The sequence below is a fragment of the Dama dama genome, chromosome 30 (assembly GCF_033118175.1).
Source record: "Dama dama isolate Ldn47 chromosome 30, ASM3311817v1, whole genome shotgun sequence".
Lineage (NCBI taxonomy): Eukaryota > Metazoa > Chordata > Mammalia > Artiodactyla > Cervidae > Dama > Dama dama.
In genome coordinates this window covers 87,111,377-87,132,996 of record NC_083710.1, presented here as the reverse complement: position 1 = coordinate 87,132,996, position 21,620 = coordinate 87,111,377, and the positions used below count along the sequence as shown (strand labels likewise).

The 21,620-nt window shown below is 45.6% G+C and overlaps 1 protein-coding gene across 2 annotated transcripts in view; it reads right to left on the bottom strand.

The window, feature by feature from the left end:
• The window catches only part of MYO16 (myosin XVI), a 505,809-nt gene that overhangs the window by 15,534 nt on the left and 468,655 nt on the right, over positions 1-21,620 (bottom strand). For both annotated transcript variants that reach the window (XM_061133099.1, XM_061133100.1), the window contains 2 exons: positions 13,112-13,270; positions 3,117-3,202 (listed from right to left, as the gene is read on the bottom strand). In XM_061133099.1, coding sequence (XP_060989082.1) covers positions 3,117-3,202; positions 13,112-13,270 — 245 coding nt within the window. The remainder of the gene's footprint in view (positions 1-3,116; positions 3,203-13,111; positions 13,271-21,620) is intronic.

Sequence of the window (21,620 nt, the reverse complement as noted above, 5' to 3'; positions counted from 1 at the left end):
TGTATGTATGTGTATAACTGAATCACTTTTCTGTAGAGCAGAAATTAGCACAGCATTGGAAATCAACTGTACTTCAATTTAAACAAAATAGAGAATAGAAAAATAAAATTAAAAAACTTGTGGCTCCAAAGTAAATTTTATAGATCATGAGAATAAAATCAAATTTGTGTGCCAGTCAAAATTCTCCTTTATAAGCAACAGAAACTAACTCTCACAGGCAGAAGCATTACTGGAAAGCCAAATAACTGGGCGTGAATTTCAGAAGGGCAGGTTTGGCACGTGGGCTGGACCCAAGGTGACTGCAGTGGCTTGTGGTCACAGACACGGGCTAACATCTGTGGCCCCTGGAGGGAGCCACCACCCCCAGGTGGCCCACCGGGGGTGACATCTATCCCCGTCCCTTCCGCTGTATGTCTGTTAACTCACAATCCACGCTGGACAGACTGAGCGCGTGTCACAAGCATCTGCCCAGCTCTCCAAGGAGGGGAGGAAGGTGAAGTCTCTTCCCTTAAACTTTCATTGTGGTCAGTGAGAAATTTAAATATGTGGCCAGCAGCTAAAAATACAACCACAGATGTCCACTACAGCTATTTAAGACTTTTACCTTGACCCAAACTTCTTTTGGTTTGCTCTCAACCCAAGTCTTTTGGAAGACTTTGCCTTCCAAATTTTATGTAAAAGCTAGATGACCTCTCCATCACTTTTACTGAATTATGGCAAGTTTCTTCTCAGAAACGAGACAGAGGATCTTGACACCCGTTCAAACCCTGCACTCTGCATTTTCCCTGTGATCTCTGGCAAATTACTAAATCTATTTCTTGATTTCTTTATCTGCAATAATGCCCAGACATTTCATCTTCCTTAAAGGGATTTCATTAAAATCACTGATGATGTTAATTAAAATACAGACATCCTCAAAGAGGAATTCAATTTTTGTCAGCATTTAATTTTATTGCTGCATGCCCAATCAGTTCAAGGCAGATTTTATAGAATTCTTACTTAATTGCTTTACTAGAAAATCTAGAGTGCAAGATGCCTGATGTGTTTATATTTCCTCTATAAACGTCACCCAAGAGGCATTTATGCTGAGAGATGTGTGGTCATTCAAGACAGAGCTCCACCTAACCGTGATGGGTACCCAACACTGACACACATGTCCTGCCAAGAGAGAGCCTGCACCAGGCATGCAAGAAAATGAGCCTGGTTTTCCATTTCCTTGAAAAAAATGCACTATGAGATAACGGGGTTGTCTGCCTTTGAAAATAAGCTCTCAGTGAAAGCTGGGAGTGGAAAATTATTCCTAGGACTTCCTTGGGGGCCCAGTGGTTAAGACATTGCCTTCCAATTCAGGGTGCAGGTTCGATCTTTGGTTGGGGAGCTAAGATCCTACATGCTTTGTGGCCAAAAAAAAAAAAAAAAAAAAAAACCCAACATAAAACAGAAGCAGTATTGTAACAAATTTAATAAAGATTTAAAAAATGGCCCACGTCAAAAAAAAAAAAAAAAAAAAAAAAACTCTTAAAAAGAAAAAGACAAAACAGAAAATTAGTCCTGGTGACCTCTCCCATCTTTCTTGACATCTTAACCGAATCAATGGAAGACCACAGGGAAGTTGCCAAGATGCCTCTGTTAAGGCACCTTCTTTCTCTATGACGCACAGCACAGCGGAAGCCCTGGGAAGGGTGTCTCTATTGCTGTGCCCCAACGTGTAGGGGTCAACCCTTTGACAAAAGTCAAGCCGACGTTCTGTTCTTTACAAGCAGGTCCCCCGTGACTTATCGTAGATAAAGCATCTGCAATGTTTACAAGGTGAAATAAGTGCATCTCTGAGGAACAGAGAGGAGATTAGGACAATCTATTATTGCAAGCAATCAGCATTTTTTTTCCTATTTCAATGCCTATATATCAGTGTAAGTGATTTCAGCATATTGCCTACTGTAAGATTTATTTTTAAGATTAAAATTATTGATTTTTCTCACTACCTCATCAGTGTTATTTACAAAAATCTCAGCTGATAATATAACTGTGCCTATATAATGTCAAATATTCTGATGGAAACTGGATAGATAGCTGGTTTCATGGAAACATCTAGATACTTGACTTTAGATAATTTTACTGTAGATATCTGACATAGCAGAAGTTGTACTGCAACTTCATACAAGATAATCTTGTTGCAAAAGCAATAATCTTTAATATATCAACAGTAAAATCTTTAATACATTTTTGGTTGTGTACCACCTTCAAAGCAAAGTCATATTTTTTAAAGACTTTATTTTTAAATTGAACATAAAAGGAACACTAAACTATTGATATAAATCCTTTTTCTTTCTACAAACGCTAGAGTTTATTTTTAAGTGATAATCCTCTTTATTTTGGTGAACTTTTTGAGGCCAAACACATTATGCATACATGTGAAATCACTGAAGCATATCAAAACAGTTTTGTGAGCTGTAAACTCATTTTGATTTTGCAGTGTTCTGATGATATGATAGTTTGTAGATGCGTTTGGATTATGTGGGATTTGAGGTGCTAACTGAGAGATAATGGCCATAAAACCACACGGGCTTCAAGCCTTCTCACTTCAGCTGAGGTCAAACGCAGGAAATATGAAGACCCTTCAGTGACTGCAACGTTCTCCTCACCTGGCAGTGACTATAATGCCCACGGATAAAGTACGTCTATAATGCTTCGTTTAAGGCCATTTATTAAGTTTTATGTGTTCTGGACATTCTTCTTTTAAATGTTACTGGCTCAGTCATGTCCGGACTCTTTGGGACACCATGGACTGTAACCCCCCCAGGCTCCTCTGTCCTTGGGATTTTCCAGACAAGACTACTGGATCTTCCCGACCCAGGGATCGAACCTGGGTCTCCCACGCCGCAGGCGGATTCTTTACTGCCCGAGCCACCAGGAAAGGAGCAGAAAATAAGTGGGAGTCAGCCAATAGAAAAGGAGAAAGAATGTTGAGGAGAAGAAACTTAAGGCAGAATTGGAAAAAACTGTGTCCCCTAGTCCAACGGGAACAAATGCTCTTGGTCACACCTTCACGAAACTCTTGTCTTTTAGCTCCAGTTATTACAGCAAAGGTGGGCATCAAAACACTGAGGGGTCCTTACCTGAGTGGTGTGACTCTCTCTGTGTCTCTGAAAGGAGGAGGCTCCACCCCCAGACAGCCTGGAGAATCCATCTTCTTCAGGTAAACCTACAGAGGGCAACATAGCGTAGCCATTAGGTTGCGTGTCCTTTCCTCGAATAAAGTCAGTCAGGAACTCACTGAACAAACTAAAGAGTGGCATTTCGCAGACTGAGATGAAGGTCAGTAAACACTCTGAATAACAAGGTTCTCAAAGCAGCTTGGGAATACAGGCATTGCTGGAGGTTTAGCTAAGCAAAGAGGAAGGGTACTGGCAAAAAAAAGATAGAATGATAAGAAAAAAATGTCATAATAGCACAGAGGTGAGCAAGGAAGTACTGAAGGGGAGAAGGGAAACTTTTCTAGAGGCTGAAAATAAGTCTGATGAAAGACTGACAGGGGAAAGGAGAAGCTTGTGGACAATGAGGGTAAATGGGTTCCTGGGGTTGCAGTCTCTTTCCCATTTGTGGGGTCAGGGCAACCGAAAGGGGGGAAAAAAAAAAACCCTAAAAACAACACACAGAAAAACCGGGGAAGGATGAGTGGAAATCTAAGATCAGACATAGGCTGGCGTTTCCAGGAAGCCAGACGAGCAGACAGTCAGGAATGAACTGTGTGACCAGGTGAGTGGGGCAAAGCTAAAAGCCTGGGCTGAGTGTGAAGGAGGGGTCGCAAAAGTGTGATGGGGACACGCAGCCCGCGATGAGCGAGATGAACGTCTGCTTCTAGAGAATCCCGTTCACCGGACTTCTTACAGAGGCTGGGGACCTGGGCAGGGAGAAGAGGGCCGTGACCCACTTTTTAAAACTGAATTATCAACTGGAAGATGGCTCGCAGAATCCGGACAGAAACTCAGCGAGGATCCAAACTCAGAACCAAGTCAACAGCAAGACCCGCTTCACCCGGGGCCAGCCGAAGACAGTCAGGGAGCATCAGGGTATCCTCTGGGTCACAGCGCTGGGAGATGCGATCAAAAGCCGAGAGAAGTGCTGCATCTGAGGAGCTCAAGTCTTAATGGGAAAGATTCTTAAGAAATGGAATCTAGAAGGAAGGCACTGACAACCCTTCGTGCAGGGCAGCAAAGGAGACACAGATTTTATGAAGAGACTTTTGGACTCAGCCGGAGAAGCGGAGGGTGGGACGACTTGAGACCAGCACTGAAGCATGTATATCACCGTTTGTAAGACAGGTGACCAGCGTGAGTCTGATGCAGCAAGCAGGGCGCCCAAAGCCGCTGCTCCGTGACAAGCTGGGGGGGTGGGGTGGGGTGGGGAGGGCGGAGGAGGGGGTCAGGATGGGGGGACGCATATACCCACGGCCGATTCATGCTGGCGTACGGCAAAAACCACCACAATGCTGCAGAGTGACTGTCCTCCAATTAGAGTCAATTAATACATTTTTTAAAAGGACACAACAGGACGGCTTACAGGTTATGTGGAGCATGAGTGGTGTTGAACTGGGTCTGGAGAAAGCAAGGATCCACTGTGGTTGGAGGAATTAAAGGAAGAGGGATGGTGGAGAGGCCAAAGGCTGCAGACCTTCCAGGAGGAGGGGATTTCGAAAGGTGAGGAAGAGGCGGGAGGGCCAGCCTGGAAGGGATGGACGGGCTAAGGCAACAGAACAGGAGAGGATTCCGCATCCTGGGGGTGGCCTGCAATTCAGCCAGGGCGGGGGTGGGGGGAGTGGGGACGTGGGGGTGGGTGTGGCCCGGGAGTTAAAGGCCCTCCCATCGGTCATTTTCAACCCAACTTCCCAATGCCAGTGGGGGAAACGGAATGAAATTAAGTCCCAACTAGAAATTACTTATTATGACTTCAAAATATCTTCAAATGGAAAGGAGGCGTGGGGCAGGGCTCTCTGAATGCCTGAGGAGCCTGCTTCCCTTACAAAACTACCTTCTGCTGCTCAGAATAGATAATTGCACAATATTCCAGATTGTCAAGTGAAGGCTTGCTTCTCCGGGCAGGTAGGCTCTCACTCAGAAAGCAGTGTGAGTTCCAAAGAGTTTTCTACAGTTCTCACAAGCAAGGTGATGTTGTAAAGCCTACAGTCGAGTGTATTCCATGGATTCCAAGCAAAGGCTCCATCCCCAGTGGTCTGGATCTGTTCTTGAGTATAAGAGAAAATGCCATTCTCCGAGGTTCCCAGAGCAGTGAGGTTCGGTCCTACTAGGGCCTAGGTTCACTGTGGCCTTAGAGTCTATGCAAAGAATGCGGGGCTACCGGTCTTGGAAGTGTTCACCCAGTACTGTATCCTCACAGATTATCCTTACAATATGCTGAGGATAAACACGGCACAGATTTAAAAAGCCAAATCTTCTGAGAGTGCTAAACGTAAAACCAAACGTAAGGACTCTATTCTTTTAATTGCCATTTTTTCCCCCCGATGCCCAATAATAAAATACGTAGTCCTTCAAGCAGCAGAAAATGGCCTAGATAGAATTTGTTAGGTCTGTCCCCACAAAATAAACATCTTCAGATTCACAATATTTTGTTTGATATAATGACAACTTTCTAGCACTAAAAACTGTTCTCTAATCTAATGATAAATAACCACAAGTCCAGGGAATAATTAAGTATACGAGAAAAGATCTAAGCCTGTGTTCACATCAGTAAAAGATGGCAATTAAAGTAAGTGATAGCTATAATTACCCACACATAACTATATTTCAGCAAATGAACAAACAGATCGTTATTGCTGGGTAGCAGAGGTAGCGTGCAGATACTGGCATTCAAGAGGAACTGTTTCCTCGAAAATAACACGATTTCTGACTCAATTAAAACTTCAAGTTATTTTAAGCATTTATTCCCATCTCGTGACTTTATTCAGAAAGCATATTGACTATACGCTGTTGACTGTGAATCAGTGCTACTAACCAATCTGGGTTATAATGATCACATACGTATCATACTTTGTATGTATGTAACATACTTAGGCCACCTGATGCCAAGAGTCGACTCACTGGAAAAGACCCTGATGCTGGGAAAGATTGAGGGCAGGAGGAGAAGGGGACGACAGAGGATGAGACGGTTGGATGGCATCACTGACTCAGTGGACATGGGTTTGAGCAAGCTCCGGGAGATGGTGATGGACAGGGAAGCCTGGCGTGCTGCAGTCCATGGGGTCGCAAAGAGTCGGACACGACTGAGCGACTGAACAACAGTGTATCATGTGCTGTGCATGTATAATGTTCAGCCAGTTTTTACCATACTGATTAGGAGGGATTTTCTGACTCTGGCCTTGGCACGGGACTCACGGGTTCCTATGAAATATGCAACGCTGTTCCAATCAGTGAAGGCCAGTACTGCGTCGCCAGAGTCTTGTGCCAGATATTTTTATAGTCATGGGAAGGTTTCATGGTGTCAACACAAGTAGGTCAACATAAACACGTCAAGTTGCTTTGAAAGGCTGAAAGCCTAGCTGAAATAATTTTCCTTTTGTGCACAGAACTCTTGAGATTTTCGAGTGATCATCTATGAATTGCAATACAGACCTGACGTTATTTTAAAATCTGTTCTCTGTCAGCATTTAAGGCGTAACATATAAATCTGGGTTCCAGGGTTTGAACATACACTGTCAGTTACATACTGAAGTTTAGAAGCCCAATATTCCTAAATATTTAATTTTATATGATTAATTTCAGGCACTATATCCCACAAAAATTTCCATTTGGTCTACAGGAGTTCTGTTTGTTTGTTCCACCGGTTTTGGGATTTAGCTGATTTTTAGAATAAGACTCAGAGATTTTGGTATTTCCCAAAGCCATAGTTTTTGGCTTTTGACTCAAAACACAGACAAATTAAATATTTTGTCAAAGGGGTATGCCTATTTTCTCTTTCTTCAGGAAAGAAGAGCATGACCCCAGGTCAGCCAGGGAGAATGTCAGGGGGTGAAAATTTAATAAAAATGAAAGGATATATGGTTACCTTTTTAAATATTCGTGTATTTAGTTTTGATTATACAATATATTTTAAATTATTTTTTTTATTTAGCAGCTATCCTTAAATACCCCAAAACTGAAAATAAAAAGCAAATGATTACCTTCATACTAGATACATGCAACCTCTGAGAAAGAGTCCCTTATCAGGTACTTGCTGACTAATGCCATCATTCAAATTCTGTTTTTACATTTTAGGAATATTTAATTTCAATATAAGGGTATACAATGTTTTTGTTATCCTTATCTTTTTATAAAGGGTTATCATCAGAGATTTCAGAAAGGAATGTTTTTGCTCTTTAACTTTTTATGTTGGAGTATAGCCGATTAACAATGTTGTGATAATTTCAGGTGAATGGCAAAGGCACTCAGCCATATATATTCATGTATAAGGAATATTGCATCTCTACATTTCCATCTAAACCCACACACACGCATAATTTCAAACATTACACACTAACAGGAAAACTTTTACAAAACGCCTATTTCAATCAAGTTGGAGTAATCCAACAAAAACACCTAGTGTTATTTCAAGGGTGGAAAATTGGGAGATAATTCTAATATCCAACAGGTAGGACTTGCTTATTTTAAGTCACTTTCGTCCTATCTGATGAGAAGCTATGCATCCCATACAATTAAAGACCAGCTGTCAACAACACAGATCTGCATTTGTTCACCTAGAGATACACTACATGCGATCCCTCAGGGAAAAAAGCAGGTGGTTACAGCCATGTGCAGAGTGTAGCTCAAGCTTTATTAAAAAAAAAAAACAACACAAACATCTTATATAAGCACACAGATATATCTGTATGAAAAAAAATACAGAATTCTACAAAGTGGAATATGAGACATGTTCGGGGGATTTTCAGGTAATATAAGGAATAGTAGTTTTTACCTATTGTTTCTTCTCTCCTATATTTTTCAAATTGTCACATAAACATGTAGTTTCTATAACCTGCATAAAATGAAAACACCATGTGAGCAGTAACAGATTACTTAAACAGGCTGCTCACGTCAGAGAGAAAACTTAGGGAAGACCTGTGCTGCGGGACCCCAGGAGCTGGTGCACATTTTTGGGTAACTGCAGGTCCTCTCCCTAGAAATCTTTACAGCCGGTATAAAAATCCTTCTCTGTCTTCCCTGTGTCAATTCCTCGCAAGGCACCAAAAAGCTGTCATCTTAGGGTCAACATTTCCAACGCTTATATGTAATCCCTGCTTAATGTTGGGGCCGGGGGTGGCTAGCATTCAGAAACATTTTGGGGCTTTTTCTATGTGTGTGTGCCATTGAACCAATCTTCTTGCTGGGTGCCAACAGGACCTCCCCACATTACCCTGGGATCCTTCATGCCAAGCTGGAACAAACCCTGCTCCAATCAATTCCCCACCCCATGACTCCTCCTAAGCAAAGTGAGACTTGCAATGAGAATCGTCTGTGAGATTTTATCCAGGATCCATTTACCTCCTCCTGCTGGGCAGGTCAGCAATGAGCATACTTGGGTGAGCAACATTCTCAGATAAAAAACTACACACACGCTTTGACCTTATGTGGACCCAGAGGGAAGTCAGAGAAAGGAGGGTGAGGCCAGGGCACCACCATCCTGGCTACCTTCCCACCTTCCTGCTCCCTCATTTTAAAAAATATGTTATTTCATTGTCTTTGGATGTCCACTGATTCTTTGAAGGTATTTTGTCTTTTTATTTTAATTTCTGGCTGCTTTAAAGAATCTGCCTGCAATGCGGGAGACCCGGGTTCAATCCCTGGGTTGGGAAGATCCTCTGGAGAAGGGAAAGGCTAATCACTCCAGTATTTTGGCCTGGAGAATTCCATGGACTACAGAGTCTATGGGGTCACAAAGAGTTGGACACAACTGATTGACTTTCACTTTCACTGGCTGCTTTTAAGATTCAGGCTTGGTTTACTAAGTTATGCCTAGGTGTGGCTTTCTTTGTATTTCTTCCACTCAGGGTTTTATTTATTTTTTTAAAAGTCACACTATAGACAGAAAGATTCACCTTTATAGTACGTGCTGTGCTGTGCTTAGTCGCTCAGTCATATCTGACTCTTTGCAACCCCGTGGACTGTAGCCCGCCAGGCTCCTCTGTCCACGGGATTCTCCAGGTTAGAATAGTGGAGTGGGTTGCCACGCCCTCCTCCAGAGGATCTTCCCGACCCAGGGACTGAACCCAGGTCTCCCACATTGCAGGCGGATTCTTTATGGTCTAAGCCACCAGGGAAGCCCAAATTTATAGGAACACACTCACTCCCGTTTGTAAATATCCCATGCCCGTCTGCAGTCTGCTGAGGTCTTAACATCTCTGTCCCCCTAAAATCCAAACGTTGGAATTCTAGCCCCCAATGTGGTGGCATTGGGAGGTAGAACCTTTGGGGGGTAACCAGGTCTCTGAAAGTCTGTGTCCCCCTAAAACTCACATGTTGAAATCCTAACCCCAAAGTGGTGGTGTTAGGAGGTGGAACATTTGGGATGATTAGGTCCTGAGGGTGGAGGTCCCACAAATGGGGTTAGTGCCCTTATAAAAGTGGCCCCAGAGAGCTGGCTACCTTCTTCCCTCCACCACTGGGGGACAGGCAAGAAGCCGGCCACCTGTAGCCTACAGGAGGGCTGCTACCCAAGCTGGCACCCTAACCTTGGACTCCAGCCCCCACAACTGTGGCCATGAAGCCACTGCTCCTTACAGACCACCCAACCTGAATATTTCCTTACGGCAGCCCAGCCCCGGTCTCTGGCAACCCACTCATCTCTTACTGTCCCTATGCTTGCATTTTCCAAAATGTCAAATAAATGGACTCAGAGTCTTTGGATTTTTTTTTTAATGCAGTGCAATGCCTTTGTGATGCATACATTTTTGTCAACGGCAGTAGCGGTTTATCCTTTTTTATCGCAGAGTTGTTCCATGTGCTGGGCAGCCTGTGAAGTGGTCCCTGATGGGCCCACCTGGAGGCACTCACACCTCATGGAACCCACTCCCGTGAGTCGACTGGACGTGTGGCCCGAAGCCAACAAGCTGGATGTGGCCGTAGCGCTGGCTGTCCCCTGCAGGAGCAGCAGAGCGGCGAGCGTGGCTTCCACTCCGGCGGCTCTTCCCAGCTCTCCTGTGGACAGCTTGCTCCGGGCGGAAGCCCCTGCCCTATAGTGAGGCCTCCCTTGTGGAGATGCTCGTGTGAGTGATACTGAAACTGGACCATCTCTCCAGCTAGCCTCAAGACGCCTGCAGTTCTGGCTGATGGCTGATCACTTCCCCGCGAGGGACCCTGAACCCAAGGCACTCAGCTCAGCCACACACAGGTTCCTGACCCACAGATACTGCAAACAACAGCCTCTAAGTTCTGGGGGTGGAGGGTAATTGTTACAGGGCAACAGATATCGAATACTGTCCAGTCGCCAGCTGAAGGGCACTTCCTTTATTTCCAGTTTTTGTTGTTGTTCAGTTGCTCTGTTGTGTCCGACTCTTTGTGACCCCATGGACTGCAGAACGGAGGCTCCTTTGTCCTCCACCATCTCCCAGAGCCTGCTCAAACTCATATCCATTGAGTCGGTGATGCCATCCAACCATCTCATCCTCTGTTGTCCCCTCCTCCTCCTACCCTCAATCTCTCCCAGCATCAGGGTCTTTTCCAGCTCTTCGCATCAGGTGGCCAAAGTACTGGAGCTTCAGCTTCAGCATCAGTTCTTCCGATGAATATTCAGGGTTGATTTCCTTCAGGATTTCCAGTTTTAAGTGACTATGAATGAGAGTGGGATTTGCATTTGCATACAGGTGTTTCTGTGGACGCTGTTTGCCTTTCTCTTGAGGGTGGGGCTGCTAGGTCATACGGAAGGTGCATATTTATAAGAGACTGCCGACTTAAGCCAGTTGCTTAGTGTTTACACCAGTGTTGGAAAATCCTCTCCAGTTTCTCACAAAATCGTTTCTCTCCCCCACGGACTCCGTCTTCTTTCCCTAGGATTCCAATGAACCCTTCTGGCCATATCCTTTATGTCTTTAAATCAACTTCTGAAATTTCCACTCTGCTTCTTTGTGCTTCATTCTGGATATTTTCTGATTTATCTTCCTCTTCCCTAGGATTTTTTTTTTTTTTAATGGCTGTGTCTAATTAACTTTAAACTCATCCTCTATTGTACTTAATTTTATGACTGCCTTCTTCAATCTCAGAATTTCCATTTGATATGTTTTATGGTTTCTGATTTCTGCTGAGATTTTCATTCTTTTATCTCCTTAGGCAAAGTAAACATACTTACTTTGAAGCATGTGCTTCTGAACTCGTCTTTTGAGGCCCTGTGGATACACGGCTATTTCTGCTCACAATTTTTCATCTTATTTTGTGTCCTCATGTGTCCGTTCCCTTTTGATGACGTGTTGGACTTTGTATTTGAAAAGTGGTTTGTCAGGACATCCTGAAGGTAAGGATAGATGTCACTGTCCTTTGGGATAGATCCGTGCACTCTTCTCCTCCGGGTGCCTCTGGCCTCTGTCGTCCTGAAGGACCTCAGCCCGGCCCCAGGAACTGAGACGATTCACAGACGAGCTGGGGGCCAACAAGTTCTTCTCTTGACTCTTACGTGGACCCTTCAACCTTGCCCTGGGGCTGTGGGAGGTGCTGGACACAGCCTGTCCCCACAGTCCTAGGAGACACAGCCCCGAGTCCCAGCTGCCTCCAGGGGACTTGGTGAGCACCCCTGACGTCCTTCAGAGAAAAGCCTGGAATTCAGGCCTCCCTGCTCTGCGTCATTACAGCCCACACCCATGCCCTCAGGCTCTTCAAGAGAAGGTTGGTCTGAATTTTCTCTTCAGACATCACCTAGAAGCCCTGGGCTGCTTCTAGGGTGGAAGGAATAAGCTATGTGTCTAAGCCACTATTAGAGAGCTTTCAGATACACACAGCCAAGTCAGTTTCTATAAGACACGTCCACTGACATACCCACATCGAATACCTAAAACAGTGTGGAGTTTAGCATTCTTTCAATGCAATTTCCCTTCACTTTTCTGAGGCATGGAAATAATCAACAGGAACTATACTCACTGCTTGTAATAACCTATTAGGGAAAAGAATATAAAAAACAATATATATGTGTGTGTATGTATGTGTGTGTATCTGAATCACTTTGATGTACATCTGAAACTAACAAACACTGTAAATCAACTATTGCATATAAAATTTTTAAAATTAATTTATTTATTTCAATCACTTTACAATATTGTGGTGGTTTTTGCCATACATTGACATGAATCAGCCACGTGTGTTCACATGTGTTCCCATCCTGAACCCCCCTCCCACCTCCCTCCCCATCCCATCCCTCTGGGTCATCCCAGTGCACCAGCCCCGAGCACCCTGTCTCAGGCATCAAACCTGAACTGGCGATCTGTTTCACATATGATAATATACATGTTTCAATGCTATTCTTTCAAATCATCCCACCCTCGCCTTCTCCCACAGAATGCAAAAGTCTGTTCTTTACATCTGTGTCTCTTTTGCTGTCTTGCATATAGGGTCATTGTTACCATCTTTCTAAATTCCATATATATGCATTAATATACTGTATTAGTGTTTTTCTTTCTGACTTACTTCACTCTGTATAATAGGCTTCAGTTTCATCCACCTCATTAGAACTGATTCAGATGCATTATTTTTAGTAGCTGAGTAATATTCCATTGTGTATATGTACCACAGCTTTCTTACATACAAAATTTGTTTTTTAAATAATTATGTTTTTCTTTAAAAATACTATTAGATCATCATCTCCTCTGCTCAGGATAAGTCTCATTTTATACTGGCTTCCACAGACCAAATACTCCACAAAAATCTCTGGGGAAAAAAAGCTAGCTAATATTGAATGCAATTTTAATTCTTTAACTTGAAAATAATAAGTTGACAATATACCCTACAGTGATATTTCATCCTTTATGCCTTTTCCCAGTTTTTAAGCCTACTTCATTTTTGTTTTAAATTCATTCTCCCTAGAAAGTTGATACAACTTAAAACTTGTATCTATTTACTTCCAAGTTTAAAGAAGTGCTTACCGTTTGAGACGGAATTTCCATTTTCAGCAGTCATTGCACTGGAGAGTGAATTAGATAATTGAATCCCATGGTTATTTGCATTTCTGTCCTGGGTCTCTGATGTAATTTCTGAAGTACCAAAATCATCTCGGCTAGTAAGGTTCATGTTCGTTTCAAAACCTAAAATAAATTGTAGGAAAAAAATGATTCTTTCCTGATCAAATGTACCCAATAAGTTGAATCAAATAGTGGAATGAAAGAATAAAACTCAGGAAGTCAAACACTCATTACATTTGAAACAGTAAATTAATAATCATCCCTAATCAAATTTATGGTCTACAATATATTCATCAGTCTGCTATACCCCTGTTACATGTAATGGGCTGCGTTAAGTGACAATAGTGAATTTCATAAATCTGCTATTTCCAAAATTCTATAACATTTTTTATGTCATATGTGCAATTATAGAACTGCATATCTTGTGAAGGTCATTTCCTGAAAGAAATGTGATGATATATTCACATTTTAGAAGTTTTCTGAGTTTTTAAGTAGAGTTGAGGAAAACTTACAGTTTTGAAAAAAAAAACAAAACTATACTTTTATGGTTACAAAATATGTTATTATCCACTTAGGAATGTGTGCATGCCCAGTCACTAAGTCTTGTCTGAGTCTTTGCGACCCCATGGACTATAGCCCACCAGGCTCCTCTATCCAAGGGATTCTCCAGGCAAGAATACTGGAGTGGGTTGCCATGCCCTCCTCCAGGGATCTTCCCCACCTATGGATCGAACCCGCGTCTCCTGCATTGAATGTGGATTCTTTACCTCTGAGACATCTGGGAGTCCCCACTTAGGAATATTAAGACTTCAAAACTCTACTTCTGCATTCTGTACATTAGAAAATCACCTAAATGTCAACACACACATCCTATATTGAGCTCTCTGAGATGCAGAAACACAGAAGCCACAGTCCAAATTAGGTTGAGGAGCCGGAAAAAAAAAAAAAAAAAAAAAGGAATCCTGGGGGATTCCTGTGTGACATCAGGATTTGCCACGCTGCTTCTGGCCCTTAGCTGTGGGTGCCCAGTAGACCCTTCTGTCTCTTAGGTCCTTCTGAAGTTTTAGGCTAACACACTGTTCATAAGGATAATAAACATAATACGCTTTATTGGATTTTGCAGATGGTGAACAGTTCATCTGCTGTGGTGCTGAGGGAGGCAGGAGGCAGGCCGAGCTCAGCCTGGAGGCTGGGCTGGGCGGAACCCTAGCTCTCCCTCCTGGGCACTGCCTCCCCTGGCCCTTCGGACGTGCACTCAGATAGCACCCAGGCCCGGAGCCCTTACCCAGAGGCCTCACACCGACTCACGCTTCTGGGTCTGGGGTGGCCTCTCCCCAGCTCAACGCCCCCCTCCCCACCCGGGGTCCTGGTCAGAGCCCCCTCCTCCGTGCTGTGTGGCTTCCACTCCATTACGAGTGAGCACGTGCCTGGCGGGCACACACAGGTGGGTGTGCCAGGCTTAGAGAGGCAAGCGGTGGGCAGGCAGAAGGAGGGCAAAAAGAGCAGGGCTTTCACAACCAGCCAGGAGTGTTTACATTTCCGTGACCCAGGGAGTAGCTCCTGACTCTTTGCATTTAAAACACAAGTGTAAAGAGCGCCCCTGGCAGCTCAGTGGTCAGGAATCCTCCTGTCACTGCAGGAGACGCGGGCTCCGTCCCGATCTGGGGAGATCCCACAGGCCACGGGGAAGCTCAGCCTGCGGGCCACAAATATGAGCCTGTGCTCTAGAGTCTGGGAGCCGCAGCTCCTGAAGCCTGCAGGCCCAGAGCTGCAACTAGAGCGTAGCCCCCACGATGAGAAGCCCCATTCACTGCAACTGGAGAGAGTCCTTGCAGCAGGAAGACCCAACACAGCCCAAAATAAATAAATGAATAAAATTATATATAGAGAGAGAAAGTGAAAGTGAAGCCGCTCAGTCTTGTCTGACTCTTTGCGGCTCCAGGGATTTTCCAGGCAAGAGTACTGGAGTAGGTTGCCATTTCCTTCTCTAGGGGATCTTCCCAACCCAGGGACGGAACATGGGTCTGCATTGCAGGCAGATGCTTTACCATCTGAGCCACCAGGGAAGTCTATATATGTATATATATGTATATCAATAGATAAACGAGTGAAAAGGCTTTGGCCAGGCCAGTGTGGGAACAGTGGCCAAGGTCATGTTTTGGAATTGTCACTCTCTTAGCTCACGACAACCAGAGATCATCCAACAGGCTGGAGCTGAAAGAATATCTATTCAATTTGGTCAACTCTATTTGACCTTTTTCCAAAAAATTTTCTGAAAATTAGTAAAACACATTTAAAGCCGTCTCGAGACACACACAGTTATCAGCATTTATTTCTCTTGAAACTATTTTTTTCCTTCTTTAGTTCAGCCGTTTATTGAGAGTTCCTCTGCCCAGACTCTCCCCGGGAGCTGGGATACCACGAGGCACGGGCAAGGAGCTGGGAGCTCCCCTCCCAGGAACGTGGCCGACCACCAACAAGCGAAGGACCAGGCCAGCAGGTGATGGACCGAGGTGGGCTCCCAGTGGGGCGGCAGTGGGGCTGGCAGCCCAGGTTCTCGGGCCGTGTGGGGCAGGGAGCCTTCTCCAGGGGTCTTGTTTGGGCTCAGGGCGTGAAACAGGGCATTGCCCCCAGGTAACAGGGAGTCCTCTTAGGTCTGGCGGTTCAGTACTCAACCCTCTGAGACGGTGTGTGGACTCTTGGTAAGAGTGTGTAATGCTAGCATCCCCCAGAATGAGCTGATAGCTCATAAACAATTGATACATTTAATTTTGGTCAAACCCTCCATTTTTGCTATTAAAAGTTTAAAAAAAAAAAAACCTCATAATTCCTATCAACAGGTTCAACTGCAGCCAAGAAATGTTCTAAAATGTGTCATACAAGTTAGGCTGAGATCCTTATGTTGTCTACGAAAGTGTTCTTTATGCTTTTATCATAAGAGTGTAGTTGTCATTCAGCCGCTCAGTCGCGTCCGACTCTGTGACCCCATGGACTGCAGCAGGCCAGGCTCCTCTGTCCTTCACTGTCTTCTGGAGTTTGCTCAAACTCATCGTCCATCGACTTGGTGATGCCATCCAACCACCTCATCCCCTGCCACCCTCTTCTCCTCCTGCCTTCAATCTTTCCCAGCATCAGGGTCTTTTCCAATGAGTCAGCTCTTCACATCAGGTGGCCAAGGTCTTGGAGCATCAGCTTCAGGGTCAGTCCTTCTAATGAATATGCAGGGTTGACTTTCTTTAGGATTGACTGGTTTGATCTACATAAGAGCAAACATTTGTCTATTCCAAGGATGGCTCTGGGTTGGAATAAGGAAGTGAGCCCTTCTTAAGACATAAGAATGCGTGGTCACCCTGATGACGATTCTTCATATTGTTCTTACGGTAATCAGCATCTCCCCGTGTGTTCACTACACGCCAATCTCCTGCTGCAGGCAGGACTTAGTTCTCATTTTCCTAACAGGGCGGTGGAGCCCTCACCCCCTCGCCTGTTTCCAGATGACGTCATGAGGCCCGGAGACGTAAACCACCTGCAGACGTCTCACAGTGAGGCAGTGTAGCCGCGGGGTTTAGATTGAGGTGTGCAGGGCTCTGTGGTCCACCCACACTCATTCCTCCTTATTTCACCTGCTGATGTAAAGATAAGGCAGTTTCTCTTCTGGGTCTTTGTCACCCATGCCTTGGTGGGAATGAACTGGGAGCCCCAGGTTGAAGAGGTGTCCTCTGGCCACTGGAACAAGAGCTGCTACCTCAATACTGACACCCTCACTTTGGGGTTATGCTTATGCATGAATATCAACCAGGGGAGTGTCCGTTTCTACTTTCTGTTCAGCCTCTGCCCGTAAGCGCCCCGATTCCATGGTGGATCCAAGTGCCTGAGGGTTTGTGTTCCAGCTTGTTCGTCTCTCAACAACCACAGTGAGGGGCTTGGGCAGAGGCTCTGGATGTTTGGTCCTGCTGTTCCGCTGTCAGTCTCGTGGCGGGATGGCTGCAACCCGCCTTGTCAAAGGTGCGCCCGTGACCCTGCTTCAGCACTGAAGATGTTACAACAGCAGGACGGCACGAGGACTCCGGCAGGAAGCCTGGAGAAGGCTTAGCTATAAAACTGCAGGTTGGATGCATACTTCATGGAAAACTAGGGAAAAAAAAAAATAGCATGGAGCCAGTAAAGTCACAGTTTGTTCATGCCTCCAAGCCGTGGTCCTCAGGGTTTTGAGGGTGAAGAAAAGTCACAGTAAAAGAAAAACGTTTGCGATTCTCAGCGAATCTAAGCAAACAAGTAGGAGAGTGAGTGCTGGAAAACCCCACCCAGAGCTTTAGAGGAGTGTCTGAGTCCTGTCTGCGTCCGTGCACCTGGTGAGATCGGTGGTCCGTGCAGCTCAGGGCAGACCTCTAATGGACGGAGCGTTGACACTCGATAACTCCAATCCCTGAGGAATCTCCTTGCAGCCTGTGCACTCGGACTCTCCGTGACCCCACCCGGGGCTGCTTTCACAGGTCTGCGGAGGATGAATCACGCTGGGATCTGCCTCAAACATAAAATCCTGAGCACAAGGAGGCCATGAAGGCACATTCTGGTTGAGTATTAATTGAACGGGAGAATTCGAGCAAACCTCAAAATCTAAATGCAAACAAACAAAAAATATCCCATAGTCCAATGCTAGCTTTTGTATATACATTAGTTATCCTGGGTGGGTGTGATGTTTCGAAAGCTGTGACTTTCAGTAAGAGATGATACCGCACCCCCCAACCCTCCAGGGGACATGTGACGCTATCTGGAGACATTGTTGGTTGTCACACCAGGGAGGTGGGTGCCCCTGGCATCTAGCAGGGATGTTGCAAAACTGCTCACAATACCCAGGACAGACCCCAGGATGAAGACTCACCTGGCCCGCAGTGTCCATTCACCTGGCCATGGAGGGCCGAGGTGGACAAACCCTGTTTTAAAAGCTAACTTAGATAGGTTCACTTGTACCACTGCGGGAGAGAGACGCAGACATAGAGAAGGGCCTGTGGACACAGCAGGGGAAGGAGATGGTGGGATGAACTGGGACTGGGATCGGCACATATACAGGACCACGTGTAAGACAGACGGTGGGAAGCGCTGTATAGATAGGGAGCTCGGCTCGGGGCTCCGTGATGACCTGGCGGTGGGATGAACTGGGACTGGGATCGGCACATATACAGGACCACGTGTAAGACAGACGGTGGGAAGCGCTGTATAGATAGGGAGCTCGGCTCGGGGCTCCGTGATGACCTGGCGGTGGGATGAACTGGGACTGGGATCGGCACATATACAGGACCACGTGTAAGACAGACGGTGGGAAGCGCTGTATAGATAGGGAGCTCGGCTCGGGGCTCCGTGATGACCTGGCGGTGGGATGAACTGGGACTGGGATCGGCACATATACAGGACCACGTGTAAGACAGACGGTGGGAAGCGCTGTATAGATAGGGAGCTCGGCTCGGGGCTCCGTGATGACCTGGCGGTGGGATGAACTGGGACTGGGATCGGCACATATACAGGACCACGTGTAAGACAGACGGTGGGAAGCGCTGTATAGATAGGGAGCTCGGCTCGGGGCTCCGTGATGACCTGGCGGTGGGATGAACTGGGACTGGGATCGGCACATATACAGGACCACGTGTAAGACAGACGGTGGGAAGCGCTGTATAGATAGGGAGCTCGGCTCGGGGCTCCGTGATGACCTGGCGGTGGGATGAACTGAGACTGGGATTGGTGCATATACAGGACCACCTGTAAAACAGACGATGGGAAGCGCTATATAAACAGGGAGCTCGGCTCGGGGCTCCACGATGACCTGGAGGTGGGATGGGGGTGGGACAGAGGCTGCAGAGGGAGGGGATACATTTGCACGTGTGGCTGATTCACACTGCTGCAGGGCAGAAATGAACACAGCATGATAAAGCAACTACACCGGGGGAAAAAAATGAAATCTTGGAATTAAAAACATAAAGCTAAGGCAGATCCTGCTCTTCCCCACCCTCATCTCTCTGCTGGTTTCTAATTTTGTTCAGGTCAAAATCCAAAGGCTTCTTGAGGTTGAGAGACCCACACTCCCAACCCCGGATCTCACTCCCTGCTTGTCTTGACCTCATTTCCAACTACCCGCGCGCCACCCGCCTCCCCAGCTTCGCCAGCATCTCCACAACCCTCAACTCAGCCTCCGACTCTCCCCGGGGCGGCCCGAGCGCTGGGGCGGGGGCTCTGTACTGTGTTCAGGGCTCGGCTCAAACCACCTTGAGCAGAACGACCTTCCCGACCACCTTCGAGAAAACGGCACCCTTGTCCTCACCCGGGCCAATTTCTGTCCTTCTCACCAAAGGAGAAGGTCCTTCTCGCCATATGGCACGCTACACGTCAACTGTTGGCTTATTTTCTGTCTCTTCCCTCCAGAAAACTGATGCCATGAGCTCAGCGGCAGTCTTGGTGTCAAAAGCATATAGTAGGTGCTCCATAAATATTTGTTGAAAGGAACAGAAAAAAGGATGAAGGATGAATGAATGAATGAATATAACAATAATGTTATACAAAAACCCACTTTCTAAAAGAAACCATGCTATGTGTAAGTGGAAAAGAGTCGACAAATTTACTAACTGAAAAACTCATGTGAATTATTCTAGAAAACTCATGCATCTCAGCAATTATTTCTCCCTATTCACATGCAATTATTGGAGACACATAAAAGGATTTCCACTGTTAATGATATGCCTATGAGTTTTAACCACTACTTATAAAATTATAAGGTAGAGGAAAATTTCACACTGTGTGAGGTAAATGTGTTCTACTCATTCAAAGGGCCAGAGCTGTTTTCTTTCCACCTAAAGCTGCTAAATTGAACAAGACACAACAGCCAAGAAATGGAAGCAACCCAAGTGCCCCCTGATGGATGAATGGATGAGGAAGGTGTGGTACACATCCGCCGTGGACTACTACTCAGCCACAAAAAATGAAATTGTGCCATTTCGGACAACACGGGTGGAGGTATTGTGTTAAGTGAAATAAGTCAGACAGAGAAAGACAAGTTGCTGTATGCTTCACTTGTATGTGGAATTTTGAAAACAAAAGAAATGAACAAACATGACAAAATAGAGGTGTAAACAGGCCGTTACCAGAGGGAAGGGTGGAGGAGGGTGAGAGATAGGAGAGGGAGACTGAGAGGAACCGCTTCCGGTTACAAAATAACTGAGAGTGAAACATACAGTGTAGGGAATACAGTCAATAGTCACATCATATTTTAAAAAAACAAACGAAATCAAAGGGCCAGAGCTGTTTGATTTCTATTGAGAGTGTTAACTTGCAGAAGAAAAGATGTGTGGATGTTGGAAATCTATCCCTGACCGATGGAAGGAGGTTTCATGTTTTCACTATTTTCCCAACCATCACCACTGATAATTCTTTCATTATTGTTCCACAAAGTCCCTACTTTGTGGAAGTAGTTTCTTTTTAAAAAAAAAAAACCATCAGTATTGACTGTGGCCTCTTAGCAGCTGGAGATGAGTAGAGGTGAGTGGAACCCAAGGCTAAAGGAAGAGTCTCCAGACTCCACCCCACTTGCAAAGGTCGTTTCTAAGTCAGGCAAAGCACTCAGTTCACATCTGTGACCTGACTGCTCTTTTTGACAGAATTTCTATAACTGTTATAGCAATACATTTGTTATTTTTCTTCTTCTTTCAGCAGATCTTCATCAAGCGTCCACCGTGGGCAGGCACTTTTCTAAGCATAGAATAATGAGTATTTTGATTTGACTGATCTTCTCATGTTAGATAGATGTCTGCGTCGCTCCTTAAATTTGGGTCATTTTTACTCTTTTTCTTAAAGAAGTTCCTCCTTCCCCCAATTGCATAAGTTTCAATTTGTTGAAAACAGGAAGAAAAAAAAGAGCCTGCTGCGGGCATAGAGGACCCCGGCAGTAACTCAGCTGGCCCAGTCCTGACCCCTGGGGCCTGCCGCTCCTGAGGGCACGTCACGGAGGATGACAGAGCAGCGAAATGCTGGACCTCACTGACACTCGTTGCAGGCCTGATGCTGTTTACATGGGTCCTCAGGGCAACCTCCGAGCAGAGAGAGCCCAGCTCCTCACCAGGCACAGAACTAGAATGCAGGTTTACCTGGACGTGGGAGGTGTGAGTTCAAGGAGGGGACGGGTCTGCCGGAGGAGAGGAACTAAGGATTTCTCGGGGGGAGAAAGCAGAGGGGAGACAGAAGCTAAGGAGAAGAACTTCTCTCGGGGAAGGGAGGTCAAGATTTTCAAGAGGGGAGAGAAGCTTCTTACTAGAGGGGAGACAGCTCCTTGAAGAGGTCCGGGGAGCTAGAGAAACCCGTGAGCACAGTGAGTGGCTGAGAGAACTTCCCAATCCAGAGCTGGAAAGTGAAAGTCGCTCAGTCCTCTCCGACTCTTTGCGACCCCATGGACTATACACAGTGCATGCAATCCTCCAGGCCAGAACACTGG